Source organism: Dendrobates tinctorius, unplaced genomic scaffold (assembly GCF_039654945.1).
Source record: "Dendrobates tinctorius isolate UK_male_01 unplaced genomic scaffold, ASM3965494v1 ptg000008l, whole genome shotgun sequence".
NCBI lineage: Eukaryota > Metazoa > Chordata > Amphibia > Anura > Dendrobatidae > Dendrobates > Dendrobates tinctorius.
The window spans coordinates 3,742,847-3,759,874 of record NW_027361676.1 but is presented as its reverse complement, the minus strand read 5'-3'; the positions used below and the strand labels follow the sequence as shown (position 1 = coordinate 3,759,874).

At 43.2% G+C, this 17,028-nt stretch overlaps 1 protein-coding gene across 2 annotated transcripts in view; it reads right to left on the bottom strand.

Annotated features, from left to right (window-relative positions):
- Nucleotides 1-449: 449 nt before the first annotated feature.
- Nucleotides 450-17,028, bottom strand: part of EDNRA (endothelin receptor type A) — a 114,268-nt gene continuing 97,689 nt past the window's right edge. For both annotated transcript variants that reach the window (XM_073576239.1, XM_073576238.1), the window contains exons 7-8: nucleotides 9,183-9,291; nucleotides 450-1,742 (exon numbers count right to left, since the gene is read on the bottom strand). In XM_073576239.1, coding sequence (XP_073432340.1) covers nucleotides 1,605-1,742; nucleotides 9,183-9,291 — 247 coding nt within the window. In that variant the 3' untranslated portion in view covers nucleotides 450-1,604. The remainder of the gene's footprint in view (nucleotides 1,743-9,182; nucleotides 9,292-17,028) is intronic.

Here is a 17,028-nt window from a genome sequence, read left to right as displayed (position 1 = left end):
AGTTCTGATAAAAATTAGAGACAATACTCATAAAACCCAATACGATTGAGACTATGATAATTTATGTATGGCCATTCTTGAATATTATTAGTTGCCATAGTCAATACCAGGTCTGTTCTTATAGGTGGACATCCAGTGACTCCCATCTTGTGCCATTACTGTCTTTGATAGTCTCGGAACCACATTCCCATATTTAAGGTGCAAAACAGCTCCATCCTCAATTATTTAATTGGAAAGTATTATTTTGGCAACTGTCTTCTGAGTTGTTTAGATATGGGATTATTGCATCACATGGGCACTATATGGCACAACCTAACAGGTCATCAATAGAGAGTGCTAATTAGCCACCACCTACGGATGGCCCTGGACAGCATTCACATTTTTATATGACCCTTCGTATGTCTTTTTCTAACCAAAAAACTGTTATAAATGAATCCTTCATTGGGATGTTCAGTTTTAGTGATACCCTTTAATTACATTTCACAAGTACTTTCATTTATATGATGTATACATCATATGAATACAATATATTCAGATACAATAATTTCATTCGTAAACACACTTTAATGTGTCTTGTTGTCATGCACTTAAAAATGCCACTATCTAGTCTTTATATAGTAAGGCTATGTACAATGAAGTGCTACAAAAGGTGTGTCCTTTCCCTATTACATCACGTCCCTGAAAAATGCACGTACAGCTCATGCCATAATACAATATTCCACAATCCTCTAGGCTTTCAGATTAAAAAATATATTTTTAAGATACAACGTTAAATAAAAATTGCTATATACAAAGAAATTATAGTTATATTTATATATAATAACAATAGAAATACTGTAGGTTGAATTCACCCTCTTAGGCCTCATGCATAAGGCCGTACTGCAGATTTGCATGGAGCTGTAATAGGGTACCTTTAGGGCATCTTTAGTGTACCTTCGTATAAGTCCAATTCCATATGAAGGCACAAAGTTTATTTTTCTGTTTGGATTCTGTATGAATACGACAGAAAATAAATCGTGGCATGTTCTACGAGATGTCATGTATATGTAGGAATGCTGCTAGGTGAGAATAGCTCCGTACATTCGGTACCCCACATAAGTAGGGCGGCGCACAGTCACGCACAGCTGTGTAGTTGAGACCCATATGGTAATCATTGTGCCGTCACACAGCTTCTGTGCCGTATGCAGGAGACCTTACACATGGTAGGACTTCTATAACATTCAATAAAATTCTGGATTTCTGTGAGTGGAACATAGCAGATATTATAGCTGCCCATAAATTCTTCAGGATTTCCCTCATGTCAGTCTTAATACAGCCATTCTTGTGTCTGATTTTTCTCTGGTCCATATGTAGGACAATATTAGACCCATCTTGAAGCAATACAAAGAAAAAAATCATGAAGACTGTATTACAGTCAATAAAAACCATGTGCTTGTAGCTCTGATTCAACAGGGCTCCAGGTAGTCTTTGAAACCCAATGGCAAATTCCTCAATGTCTGTTGAAATAGTTCTTCAATTTTTGGAAAAAAAAAAAAAAGATACTAGCTTTGAAGAAAGCCATTCATTTTGATGTTTCCTGATGCCGTTGAACCTGGAGGATGTGGTTAGTTGATGCTGTCCTTGTGGATGCTTCTGTCAGCAACATAGTAATTTTGGTCATGATTTTTCCACTGAATACTGGTGACATTCATTGGAGATGTACTTGTGAGAGTCTTGGAATGGCAACAACAACACAGACACGACTAGAATGAAAGATGGGCAGATATATAGTCATGTTAGTACATAGGATATACTGCAAGTGATTAACCATATATTGCAGGGGAAAGCACATGAAGACACCAGGGACTCGTGTAGAAGGAAGAATATAGACTTTGCTAATGAAAACAGAATCTAAGATAAAGAGAACCTGTCATCACGATTCTATACCCCAAACTAATGTCACGTACTGTATGTAAGAATGCTTTAATGTTGATTAAATTCTTACCTTGCTTGGAGAAATCCTGAGAGGTCACTGACAAAGGAGTGAACTGTCAATCAGAGACAAGAGGCAGGCTGTGGGTGGGGAAGAGGGAGATAGGCAGGAGAGCGGGAGGAGAAGTGCCCACCCACTGCACTTACAACTCATTAGCATACAATTTCAATTATGGTTTTCTTTAAAACAGAAAAACACATATCTACAGGCAAGGTAAGGATATGCTCAACATTATAGTGGCTTTACATACATTCCACTAGATACAGCTATAAAATTTTGATGACAGGTTCTTCTTAAAAAAGGTTTGTAAGCCTATAGAAAAATCAAACAACTCTGCAATTTTTTTTAAAATTACAATTTGCCCTGTTCTATGGATAAACCTTCTTTTGTGTTTTATCATTTACAACTTATTACAATGGGGACTGGCCACTGCTGTTGGCGGTGGCAAACATGCGTGGTGCTTACAAGCTCTTCCTGTGGAGCTTGTAAGTACTGCCTTGAGAACAGTCTGGGATTACTTGAATGCACTGTAGCTCCTAATCCCAGACACCTCTCTGGCCCCATTACACTTCTGATGCTGTATAAGCTGTCTCATATATAATATCACTTAACAATCACTGACCTCAGGAAGATCAGTCAAAGAAAACACTGCGGCAGCCGGCAAAGGTGCTCAATCAGTGAAATCCTAGGTGCAATGCTCCCTGGGAAATAGTCTCATATACAATGGCATGAAAAAGTTTGGGCACCCCTAGACAAAATTAGGGTTATTGTGAACACTTCTTCACGTTGAAGATGAAATGATCTCTAAGGGGCCTAAAGTTAAAGATGACCCATTTCCTTTGTATTTTAGGCAAAAAATATACATATTTTCATCTTTTATACTTTAAAAACTAAAATGGGGCAATGCAAAAGTTTGGGCATCCTCCATGGTTAATACCTAGTGGCATACCATTTTGCAAGTATCACAGACTTGTGAAAACGTTAAAATATGTGCATCAACGCTGTCCAATATTATGTTATCAAAGCTATATATAAGATTATGTAAAAAAAGATAAGGAACCGTTGAAGCGCAAGTGCGTGAAACGGCCGTTGTCCACCCTCTGTACATTTCTCCCGAGCCAATGTCTTTTAACCAATAAAGAATTTTCACAATAGAACGGTGAGTGCCATCCTTTCTTATCTTTTTTACATAATCTGATTTCATGTTTTTCATTGGATTGAGCACCTGTTCTGATGGTATTATGGCGTTTGGTCCAGGTGCGTGATTTGCATTGCAGTCACGGAACTGCTTTGGGGTTAAGGAGCAGTGCCAAACCCTCTCTTTCACTTGAAAGCTATATATAAGTGCAATTTAAGCCCACGTGCACAATGAACTATGTTGATTATGAAAAGACTATTATATACGCTAAAAATAACTGGTGTTTGTCAGAAGCCTGCCAGTGCTTCTATATGCCTGTGATGTGGCGTGCTGTCCTGAATTCCACTCAAAGGTAGGAAGACATGATAATTTGGCTGCCCTGGATCCACCCAAAAGTAGTAAGCCAGCTGTCCTGGATCCGTGCTTGATCCTCTTCAGACCATGTAGACAGTGTGCCAGCCAGTCACATCTGTTCTAACACTGGTTTGAAAAAATCTGGTGACATTTGCCTTAGCTTAACTTTTCACATTAACAGTAATTATGAGAAGGGGTGACCAAACTTTTACATGCCACTGTACAGTAGGAGCATCATTAACACACACAGTTCAGGCCAGCAGCAGAAGCAGGAGCAGTCACCCCCTCAGCCACCAGAAACACTGTCATGTATTACTATGCTGTTCAATTTGTTACTTTCCCCTGTTATGAATGGACACCGAGGAGGATAGCAGGCCCAAGCTAAGCCACAGAAAACCAGAGAGGTTGGTAACTAAGCGGATGCAGACCCCTGATCCTGTCCACACAACTAGCAGTAGCCGTGGAGCGTGCCTACAATGATCCTAGATGCCTCGGCACAGCCAGAGAACTAAGCCTAAAGCAAGGAAGGGGAAATCTAAACTGCCCAGGAGCAGACCCCAAAGGAATAGATCGCCCCCAAACATATATTGTCGGTGAGACAAGAAGAAAACACAAACGCAGGCAGAAAAATAGACTGAGCAAACGATGGGGCCCACACAGGACAGGAAAGGAAAGACACTGTCTGCAATCATGCAAAAAACCCTGCAAAAAGTCCAACAAGTCTGATGCACAAAAACACTGAAGTCGCACAACTTCGCCCCCACTATATCAGCACTCTCGTATATTCTGAAAGCAAAGCAAAAAGAGACCAATATAACAGGGGACAAAACAAACTGGCACATGCAGTAACATATGGGCAGTGATTCAGCACAGCCCCAGCCGGAGCTGGCTGACCCGCACAAAGCAGAGATAAACAAAACCAGATCAAATGCAAACAGAATAACAAATGAACCACTTAGCTGAACCATGCAGGGAAAGAGCAGGAGACATCAGACCTCAGAAGGGACAGGAAGAAAATCACCAGCAGGGATAGAGGGAGTCAGCTGTCTTAAATCCCAATCAGAAACCCCAGATTTTCAATCGTCTTCATCATTATCAGGTGGCAAGCCTCTGTCAATCTGATCAGCTCCACTACCTCCAGTAACCACCAGAGGGAGTCCAGAAAGAGAACTCGCAACCCCTCTGTCAATCTGACCAGCTCCACTACCTTCAGTAATCACCAGAGGGAAGCCAGAGAGAGAATTCACAAAATTCCCCCTTAAATGCCTATTCTCCCATACTTTACCATATTCTCCTGATGGTCGCACACAAGACTTCTCCCGCGCATCCCTCTACTCTATAACTCTCTACCACAACATATCAGACTCTCGCCTACCATGGAAACCTTCAAAAAGAACCTGAAGACCTACCTCTTCCGACAAGCCTACAACCTGCAGTAACCACCGATCCACCAAACCGCTGCACAACCAGCTCTACTCTCGCCTACTGTATCCTCACCCATCCCTTGTAGATTGTGAGCCCTCGCGGGCAGGGTCCTCTCTCATCCTGTACCAGTTGTGACTTGTATTGTTTAAGATTACCGTACTCGTATGTATTATGTATACCCCTCCTCACATGTAAAGCACCATGGAATAAATGGCGCTATAATAATAAATAATAATAATAACACTGTACTTTATGTGTCACTATCTGGTCTTACCCCTATCTCACCCAATGTTCACAACCTCAATGTTAGAATTTTCTTGTGCAAATCTAATAGGTTCAAAGGCTGTGAATCTCAGCATGAGAGGCTTCGAGTGCCATTCTCCTGTTATGTTTTGTTTATTTGTTAAGGCTTGGTATATATTTCTTGTGAAATAAGGTATATGAAGGGAAATTTCCCTTAATATACAGTGGTGAAAATAAGTATTTGATACACTGGCGATTTTGCAAGTTTCCTCACCTACAAAGAATGGAATGGTCTGTATTTTTTTATCATGGATAAACTTCAACTGTGAGAGATGAAATCTTAAATAAAATCCAGAATATCACATTGCATGACTTTTACATAATGAATTTGCATTTCTTTGCATGAAATAAGTATTTGATACAAGAGAAAAACAAAACTTAATATTTGGTACAGAGACCTTTGTTTGCAATTACTGATGTCAGACATTTCCTGTAGGTTCTTGACCATGTTTGCACACACTGCAGCAGGGATTCTGGCCCACTCCTCCATACAGATCTTCTCCAGATCTTTCAGGTTTCAGGTCAGTCGCTGTGCAACATTGAGTTTCAACTCCCTCCAAAGATTTTCTATTGGGTCCCAGCTCTCTTCAGGTCATTGACTAGGTCCTCCCATTTAGTTCTTGGCTGATTCATGACCTTTCTCAGAATCATCTTCTATGTTAGTGGAAGGTTTTTCCAACAACATAGCAGAGGATTCTTTACTGTTAGGGCAGTGAGAATCTGGAATTTCTTGCCTGAGGAGGTTGTGATGGCAAACTCAGTCGAGGGGTTCAAGAGAGGCCTGGATGTCTTCCTGGAGCGTAACAATATTGTATCTTACAGTTATTAGGTTCTTTAGAAGGACATAGATCTGGGGATTTATTCTGACGAAATATAGGCTGAACTGGATGGACAAATGTCTTTTTTCGGCCTTGCTAACTATGTTACTATGTTACTATCTTTACCCCACCAGGCTATATTTTGCATGGAGCCCCAGAACGAGGAAGATCGCCAGTCATCTTGTGCTTCTGTCATTTTATAATAATTATGTCAACAGTTGCTGCCTTTTCACCAAGCTGCTTGCCTATTGTCCTGAATCCCATCCAAGCCTTGTTCAAGTCTATAATTTTGTCCCTGGCGTCCTTAGACAGCTCTTTGGCTTTGGCCATGGTGGAAAGGTTGGAGTGTGATTGATTGTGTGAACAGGTGTCTTTCATACATCTAACAAGTTCAAACAGGTGCAATTAATACAGGTAATGAGTGCAAAGTAAGAGGGCTTCTTAAATAAAAACTAACGGGTCTGTGAGAGCCAGTATTCTTGCTAGTTGGCAGGTGATCACATAGTTATTTCATGCAATAGAATGCAATTTAATTATTTAAAAATTATACAATCTGATTTTCTGTTTTTTATTTTTAGATTCTGTTTCTCACAGTTGAGGTGTACCTACAATAAAAATGACATACCTCTCCATTCTTTGTACGTGGTAAAACTTGGAAAATCGGCAGTGTATCAAATACTTATTTTCCCCACTATATATCTGATTGATGCCTAACCCTGTCCCCAGTGATGGGGTTGAAATATCATGGCATATGGCACTGACAACAGATATACAGTAGTGAAAAAAAGTATTTATTCAGCCACCAATTGTGCAAGTTCTCCCACTTAAAAAGATGAGAGAGGCCTGTAATTGACATCATAGGTAGACCACAACAATGAGAATCAAAATGAGAAAACAAATCCAGAAAACCACCTTGTCTGATTTGTCAAGATTTATGTTTCAAATTATGGTGGAAAATAAGTATTTGGTCACCTAAAACATGCAAGATTTCTGGCTCTCACAGACCTGTAACTTCTTCTTTAAGAGGCTTCTCTGTTCTCCACTCAATACCTGTAGAAATGACACCTGTTTGAACTTATCTGTATAAAAGACACCTGACCACAACCTCAAACAGTCATACTCCAAACTTCACTATGGTGAAGACCCCAAAGAGCTGTCGAAGGACACCAGAAACAAAATTGTAGCCCTGCACCTGGCTGGGAAGACTGAATCTGCAATAGGAAAGCAGCTTGGTGTGATGAAATCAACTGTGGGAGCAATAATAAGAAAATGGAAGACATACAAGACCACTAGTAATCTCCCTCGCTCTGGGGATCCACGCAAGATCTCAGACCGTGGGGTCAAAATGATCACAAAAACGGTGAGCAAAAATCCCAGAACCACATGGGGGACCTCGTGAATGACCTGCATAGAGCTGGGACCACTGTAACAAAGGCTATCATCAGTAACACACTACGCCGCCATTGATTCAGATCATGCAGTGCCAGGCGTGTCCACCTCCTTAAGCCAGTCCATGTCCGGGCCTGTCTGAAGTTTGCTAGAGAGCATTTGGATTATCCAGAAGAGTATTGGGAGAATGTTATATAGTCTGATGAAACCAAAGTAGAACTGTTTGGTAGAAACAAAACTCGTCATGTTTGGAGAAGACAAAATGCTGAGTTGCATCCAAAGAACACCATACCTACTGTGAATCATGGGGGTGGCAACATCATGCTTTGGGGCTGTTTCTCTGCAAAGGGACCAGGACATCTGATCCGTGTACATGAAAAAATTAATAGGGACATGTATCGTGAGATTTTGAGTGCAAACCTCCTTCCATCAGCAAGGGCATAGAAGATGAAACATGGATGGGTCTTTCAGCATAATAATGATCCCAAACACACCACCATGACAACAAAGGAGTGGCTTCGTAAGAAGCATTTGAAGGTCCTGGAGTGGCCTAGCCAGTCTCCAGATCTCAACCTCATAGAAAACCTTTGGAGGGATTTGAAAATAAGTGTTGCCCAGTGACTGGCCCCAAACATCACTGCTCTAGAGGAGATCTGCATGGAGGAATAGGCCAACATACCACCAACAGTGTGTGCCAACCTTGCGAAGACTTACAGAAAACGTTTGACCTCTGTCATTGCCAACAAAGGACATATAACAAAATATTGAGATGAACTTTTGTTAATGACCAAATAATTATTTTCTACCATAATTTGAAAAATAAATCTTGCCAAATCAGACAAGGTGATTTTCTGGATTTGTTTTCTCATTTTGACTCTCATAGTTGTGGTCTACCTAAGATGTCAATTACAGGCCTCTCTCATCTTTTCAACTGGGAGAGCTTGCACAATTGGTGGCTGACTAAATACTTTTTTTCCCCACTGTAGTTGTCACTAAATGCCAAAGGGGAGGGGTTTAGGAATGTTTACAGACGATAGTCCAGGAAACTTCACTGGTTAAGAAATGCAAGGAGGACACTTGGCATCTTATTAACATATGACTCCTGCCGAAGCCTCAGCAAAATGCACGTTGGGTGTGTTTTTCCTGGCTTGATGTATGTACCGTATACGATTTGTTATGGCTATAATTTTGACATTTTAATTGTCATTTTTTGGCTTTTGAGGTAGCCATCTTCTAATAACTCTGTATTGAACAGTATTTATGTTATGTTATTTCATATTCTGGTGGTATCCTTTATACATAACGATGTACATGTTTAGTGATGTAGGGATGTAACTGATATAGCAGAATATTTAGCCTACCGCTGATGTAACAATTGATACTGATACAACACAAGATATAGCCTCCCACCAATATAAAGTTCATCACACATTCACTTGAATTTCGTCTATGATGTCCATCATGAGAGCTACTTGACTTGCATTTGCTTGCAGAGTAACCAGTTTGGCTACTTAGTCCTCCACTAGTTTTCTTTACAGACTCAATGTCACATACATTCAGTGTTTGTTCTGCATTAACATAGCCACCCACCCAAATACATTTTTTCTTTGCCTGTTACATTTATGGTTTCATTTATATCATATTTGTGATATTTTTATACATATTGTAATAAAGTTTATCTTTTTTTACCCTTTTGTCTTGTGCTTCTTCTCCATTCCATTTTTGTTATATGATGCCTAAGTATCTAAAACTTTAGCTATGTTTCAAAACCAGATATTCTTACCTGAAAGCAGTTTTTAAACTTCTTGCTGACAAAGTAGAGCGCTATTGGATTTATACACGAGTTGAGGGCAGCCAAGTTAACACTGATAAAGTCCATCACCAACAGAAAACTAGACAAAAAAAAGCATGAACACATTAACGTCTTGTTTATCTATTAGATACAAACCTAAAAAAGACTATTAGCTAGACCTTAATATCTCACTATGAATTGTGACACACATTGATGAAAACCATGCACGGCAGTACAAACGTAAGCCATACAGAGACAGGGATAAGCACATCATCCTATGACACATCCTATCTCTGTCTGGCTTTCCCATCTGGAGACGCAAAAATGACACTTTTTAAAAATCAAATTAAAGTAAAATTTCAGATGAGATCAACTTTTGATAAAATATCAGGGACTTGTAAAAGTAACTTTTTTCTTAATATAATCTCATTAGTGGATTTTTTGTTCAATTTAGCCAAAAAAGAGGGCTTTAGTAAAGCAGTTATACCAAATTTCTAGACGAAAGGTACAAACATAAACTCGGCGGCATATTCATAGTTCAAAACCAATTCAGACTTTATTGAGAGAAAATAAGGCCGAAAGATGACAGCCATTTTAACCCCTTCACCCCCAAGGGTGGTTTGCACGTTCATGACCGAGCCAATTTTTACAATTCTGACCACTGTCCCTTTATGAGGTTATAACTCTGGAACGCTTCAACGGATCTAGGCGATTCTGAGATTGTTTTCTCGTGACATATAGTACTTCACTTTAGTGGTAAAATTTTTTCGCTATAACTTGAGTTTATTTATGAAAAAAACAGAAATATGGCAAAAATTTTGAAAATTTTGCAATTTTCAAACTTTGAATTTGTATGCCCTTAAAACAGAGAAATATGTGACACAAAATAGTTACTAAATAACATTTCCCACATGTCTACTTTACATCAGCACAATTTGGGAAACAACATTTTTTTTGTTAGGAAGTTATAAGGGTTAAAATTTGACCAGCGATTTCTAATTTTTACAACAAAACTTACAAAACCATTTTTTTTAGGGACCACCTCACATTTGAAGTCACTTTGAGGGGTCTATATGGCAGAAAATACCCAAAAGTGACACCATTCTAAAAACTGCACCCCTGAAGCTACTCAAAACTACATTCAAGAAGATTATTAACCCTTCAGGTGCTTCACAGGAGCAGAAGCAACGTGGAAGGAAAAAATGAACATTTAACTTTTTAGTCACAAAAATAATATTTTAGCAACAATTTTTTTATTTTCCCAAGGGTAACAGGAGAAATTGGACCCCAAAAGTTGTTGTCAAATTTGTCCTGAGTACGCTGATACCCAATATATAGGGGGGAACCACTGTTTGGGCACATGGCAGGGCTCAGAAGAGAAGGAGCACCGTTTGACTTTTTCAACCTAAAATTGGCTGGAATTGAGATCGGACGCCATGTCGCGTTTGACGAGTGTCTGATGTGCCTAAACAGTGGAAACCCCCCACAAGTGACCCCAATTTGGAAACTAGACCCCCTAAGGAACTTATCTAGATGTGTGGTGACCACTTTGAACCCCCAAGGGCTTCACAGAAGTTTATAACACCCGGGCGTGAAAATAAAAAATCATATTTTTTCCACAAACATGATCATTTAGTCCCCAATATTTTGTTTTCCCAAGGGTAACAGGAGAAATTGGACTCCAAAGGTTGTTGTCAAATTTGTCCTGAGTACGCTGATACCCAACATGTGGGGGGGAACCACTGTTTAGGCACATGGCAGGGCTCAGAAGGGAAGGAGCCCCGTTTGACTTTTTCAACCTAAAATTGGCTGGAATTGAGATCGGACGCCATGTCACGTTTGACGAGCGTCTGATGTGCCTAAACAGTGGAAACCCCCCACAAGTGACCCCATTTTGGAAACTAGACCCCCTAAGGAACTTATCTAGATGTGTGGTGACCACTTTGAACCCCCAAGGGCTTCACAGAAGTTTATAACACCCGGGCGTGAAAATAAAAAATCATATTTTTTCCACAAACATGATCATTTAGTCCCCAATATTTTGTTTTCCCAAGGTTAACAGGAGAAATTGGACTCCAAAGGTTGTTGTCAAATTTGTCCTGAGTACGCTGATACCCAATATGTGGGGGGGAACCACTGTTTAGGCACATGGCAGGGCTCAGAAGGGAAGGAGCCCCGTTTGACTTTTTCAACCTAAAATTGGCTGGAATTGAGATCGGACGCCATGTCACGTTTGACGAGCGTCTGATGTGCCTAAACAGTGGAAAACCCCCACAAGTGACCCCATTTTGGAAACTAGACCCCCTAAGGAACTTATCTAGATGTGTGGTGACAACTTTGAACCCCCAAGGGCTTCACAGAAGTTTATAACACCCGGGCGTGAAAATAAAAAATCATATTTTTTCCACAAACATGATCATTTAGTCCCCAATATTTTGTTTTCCCAAGGTTAACAGGAGAAATTGGACTCCAAAGGTTGTTGTCAAATTTGTCCTGAGTACTCTGATACCCAACATGTGGGGGGGAACCACTGTTTAGGCACATGGCAGGGCTCAGAAGGGAAGGAGCCCCGTTTGACTTTTTCAACCTAAAATCGGCTGGAATTGAGATCGGACGCCATGTCACGTTTGACGAGCGTCTGATGTGCCTAAACAGTGGAAACCCCCCACAAGTGACCCCATTTTGGAAACTAGACCCCCTAAGGAACTTATCTAGATGTGTGGTGACCACTTGGAACCCCCAAGGGCTTCACAGAAGTTTATAACACCCTGGCGTGAAAATAAAAAATCATATTTTTTCCACAAACATGATAATTTAGTCCCCAATATTTTGTTTTCACAAGGTTAACAGGAGAAATTGGACTCCAAAGGTTGTTGTCAAATTTGTCCTGAGTACGCTGATACCCAATATGTGGGGGGGAACCACTGTTTAGGCACATGGCAGGGCTCAGAAGGGAAGGAGCCCCGTTTGACTTTTTCAACCTAAAATTGGCTGGAATTGAGATCGGACGCCATGTCACGTTTGACGAGCGTCTGATGTGCCTAAACAGTGGAAACCCCCCACAAGTGACCCCATTTTGGAAACTAGACCCCCTAAGGAACTTATCTAGATGTGTGGTGACCACATTGAACCCCCAAGGGCTTCACAGAAGTTTATAACACCCGGGTGTGAAAATAAAAAATCATATTTTTTCCACAAACATGATCATTTAGTCCCCAATATTTTGTTTTCCCAAGGGTAACAGGAGAAATTGGACTCCAAAGGTTGTTGTCAAATTTGTCCTGAGTACGCTGATACCCAACATGTGGGGGGGAACCACTGTTTAGGCACATGGCAGGGCTCAGAAGGGAAGGAGCCCCGTTTGACTTTTTCAACCTAAAATTGGCTGGAATTGAGATCGGACGCCATGTCACGTTTGACGAGCGTCTGATGTGCCTAAACAGTGGAAACCCCCCACAAGTGACCCCATTTTGGAAACTAGACCCCCTAAGGAACTTATCTAGATGTGTGGTGACTAGAGTTGAGCGAAACGGGTCGAAAAAATTCAAAAGTCGCCGACTTTTGGCAAAGTCGGGTTTCATGAAACGAAACCCGACCCTAGGATGAGGTCGGCCACGAGGTCGGCGACTTACGCGCCAAAGTCGCGTTTCAAAAGTTTGTTTTGCCCTCTTTTTCAGCCAATCAGGATCCACGGACACTGTGGGCAACGTGATGACATAGGGACGGGTCACCACCATCTTTCAGAAGGGCATGCAAGTGATTGGCTTGCTTTGGTGGGCATCACAGGGGGTATAAAAGGGCGTGCACGCCGACCGCCATCTTACTTCTGCCGATCTTAGTATAGGGAGAGGTTGCTGCTGATTCTGTAGGGAGAGCGTTAGGCAGGGAAGAAGACAAAAAAACTGCTTCTGCTGCTAGCGATTTGGCCTGCACAACACACAAGTCACTGTGTGTGCAGTGCAAGGGGAGGCTATATTGTGGTGTATCAGTGGTGTTGGTTGTTGGGCTGCCTTCTAAGGCTTCCTGACACGCTGGCATTGCTGTTTACCCACTGCTCCGCAAACTGCTTTTTTAAAAGCAATCCAATCTCCCTTATCCTCTCGTCACTTTGGTCACAGGCAGCTGTGCCATCGAGCGTGTCACATAGCGCTCAGATATCAGTGGGCCGCACACAATCCACAAGTGTCCAGTGTCCAAAAGTGTACGCAGAGATTCAAAATCTCCATTATCCTCTCGTCACTTTGGTCACAGGCAGCTGTGCCATCGAGCGTGTCACATAGCGCTCAGATATCAGTGGGCCGCACACAATCCACAAGTGTCCAGTGTCCAAAAGTGTACGCAGAGATTCAAAATCTCCATTATCCTCTCGTCACTTTGGTCACAGGCAGCTGTGCCATCGAGCGTGTCACATAGCGCTCAGATATCAGTGGGCCGCACACAATCCACAAGTGTCCACTGTCCACAAGTGTACGCAGAGATTCAAAATCTCCATTATCCTCTCGTCACTTTGGTCACAGGCAGCTGTGCCATCGAGCGTGTCACATAGCGCTCAGATATCAGTGGGCCGCACACAATCCACAAGTGTCCACTGTCCACAAGTGTACGCAGAGATTCAAAATCTCCATTATCCTCTCGTCACTTTGGTCACAGGCAGCTGTGCCATCGAGCGTGTCACATAGCGCTCAGATATCAGTGGGCCGCACACAATCCACAAGTGTCCACTGTCCACAAGTGTGTGCAGAAATTCTAAAACTCCCCTGTCCTATAGACACCTTGTACCTTGTTTTACATTACTATATAGTTTGTTGGATTTTGTCTACATTTGTACCAAAAATGAGGAAGGCTGGTGGAAGAGGCTGTGGAATTGGGCGGGGGTTGGCAGCTGGTAATGATGGTGTTGGTGGTGGATCTGATGGTAGTGGCAAGAGCAAAATAGGACCAAATGCAGGAGGTGCTGACCCTGCGTCATCGTCTGTCTACATAAGGCCTCGAACGCTTAGTTTTCTAGGAGTTGGCAAACCGCTTTTAAAGGCAGAGCATCAGGAAAAAGTTTTGTCTTACATTGCTGACTCAGCCTCCAGCTCTATCGCCTCCTCTTCTTCAGTTGTAAAAAGTAAAAGCACTGAGTCGTCATTGGAGGCTCATGTTCATGAACCACACCTTTCCTTGTGTCCTTCACCCCAACCAAGATTGAAGGATGACGCAGGCCATACTACTGATTACTCCATGGAGCTGTTTTCACATACCATGCCTGGATTATCAAGTCAAATGGTGAATTACCCAGGCCAAGATGAATCTGACATGGAGTGCACTGATGCACAGCCGCTGATGGATGATTCTGCTGGTACATTCACTCAGAGCACTACATTGTCCTCGCAGTGTACAGAGCCAGATTTTGACCCTGATGAGACTCAGGTGCCCCTTCCCGCACACTATACCACCATACACGGTGACACAGAGAAAGGTGCACATGACATAGAAGAGGAGGTGATGGATGACCCAGTTGTTGACCCAGATTGGCATCCATTGGGGGAAGAGGGTGCTACTTCCAATAGCTCAGATGACGAGCATCCACAGCAGACATCGACATCGCAACAGCTGTTATCTGGCAGGCCCGGAGCACTCCAAAGACAGGTTCCAAACATCAAAAGAGTTGCTGGACAGCTTGTCCAGAGGGTCAAAAGATCACAGCGTGCTAGGCCGCAAAATGTCTGCCAAAGTAGGAAGAGTGCAGTGTGGCACTTTTTTGAACAAAATCCTCATGATCAGGCCAAGGTTATCTGTAAGAAGTGCGCAAAGACCTTTAGCCGAGGGAAAAATCTGAAAAATTTGAATACCAGTTGCATGCTTAGACATTTAACCAGCATGCACTTGCAAGCGTGGACACAACACCAAACCTCAAGTGCCACATGTGCAACTGATCACAACGAAGGTAGTCAGCAACGCTACATTGTTTCCCCCACTGTAAGCACACCGGTTAGCACAGCAGCAAATGTTGAGGTGTCGTTGCAAGGCCACAGCAGTCAGGGAATCCCACTGTTATATCAACGAAAGACTGATTCTAGGCCATCAGAAAGAACACCAACTCCATCACCATCATCAACCCTCTCTCAGTCCGCCCTGTCCACCGCTACTTCCACCATATGCAGCTCTCAAGTCCAGCTCACCCTCCCAGACACTATGAGTAGGTCAAGAAAGTACTCAGTCTTTCATCCGCGTACACTGGGTTTGAACGCCCACATTGCCAAACTAATCTCGTTTGAGATGATGCCCTTTCGGTTGGTGGAAAGCACAGCTTTCTGCGAACTCATGGCCTATGCAGTACCACGCTATGACCTACCCAGTCGCCACTCCTTCTCTCGCAAAGCCATCCCAGCCCTCCACCATCATGTGAAAGACCGCATTGTCCATGCACTCAAGCAGTCAGTGAGCGGAAAGGTGCACCTCACAACTGATGCATGGTCCAGTCGGCATGGCCAGGGCCGTTACGTGTCCATCACTGCGCACTGGGTTAATGTGGTGGATGCAGGGTCCACAGGGGACAGCGGTGGTGGGACAGTGCTGCCTAGCCCACGGTCTAGGAAACAGTTGGCTGTAGGCGTTCGACCCTCCTCCTCCTCCTCCTCCTCCAGAAGCGACAGCTCGTCCACAGAGCGCAGTCGTACGAGCACTCCATCTGCAGCTGCCACTGTTGCACACGATGTGTCCCCCTATCGAGCAGCTAGTGGAAAGCGTCAGCAGGCTGTGTTGCAGATGATGTGTTTGGGCGACAGACACACCGCCGAGGTGCTGGCCGAGTACTTGAAGCGACAAACTGAGTCATGGCTGGGCAGTGTACATCTTGAGGCAGGCAAGGTAGTTAGTGATAACGGCCGTAATTTTGTGGCAGCCATAGCCCTTTCAAAACTCAGCCACATACCTTGCTTGGCTCACACCTTGAACCTGGTGGTGCAGTGCTTCCTCAAAAATTATCCGGAGTTAACAGCCCTGCTCCAGAAGGTGCGAAGACTGTGCGCGCACATCCGCCGGTCGCCTGTACACTCCGTTCGTATGCAGAAGCTGCAGCAATTGCTCCACCTTCCCAACCACCGCCTCATTATCGACATTGCAACAAGGTGGAACTCCACCCTGCACATGGTGGAGCGGCTGTGCGAGCAGAGGCAGGCCATAATGCATTTGTGGGAGGATACACGGCCAGGCACTTTGAGAGCAGACATGGAGTTGACAGGCGTGCAGTGGTCGAAGCTGAAAGACCTTTGTAAAGTCCTTCAGTGTTTTGAGGAATGCACACGGCTGGTAAGCGCAGACGACGCCATCCTAAGCATGAGCATCCCACTTATGCGTCTGCTCATGCAAACTTTGACGCACCTTAAGGAGCAGGCGTCTGCAGCCAATGTTGATGAGGAGGAAGAGGAGGAGGGAATCCTTGATGACATTCAGCCATTGTCTGCTCAGGGACCTCTCCTGGACGAGGTGGAGGAAGAAGAGGAGGAGGAGGAGGAGGATGATGGGGATGATTACTTAGGGGAGGAGGATGCATCTCGTGGGGCAAGTGAAAATGTTGGCGTGGCAAGGTCTGGTACAGGGTTTGTGCGTGACTGGAGGGATGTGGATTTGCCAGAAAATGCTCCTCCACCCAGCACTCGCAGTGCATCATTGACACCAGGATCATTGGCCCACATGTCAGATTATGCCTTGCGGATCCTAAAAAGGGACCCCCGCATTGCCAAAATGATGAACGATGACGACTACTGGTTGGCCAGCATCCTGGATCCACGCTATAAAGGCAAATTACAAAACATCATGCCACAGGAGAACCTTGACCTAATATTGGCTA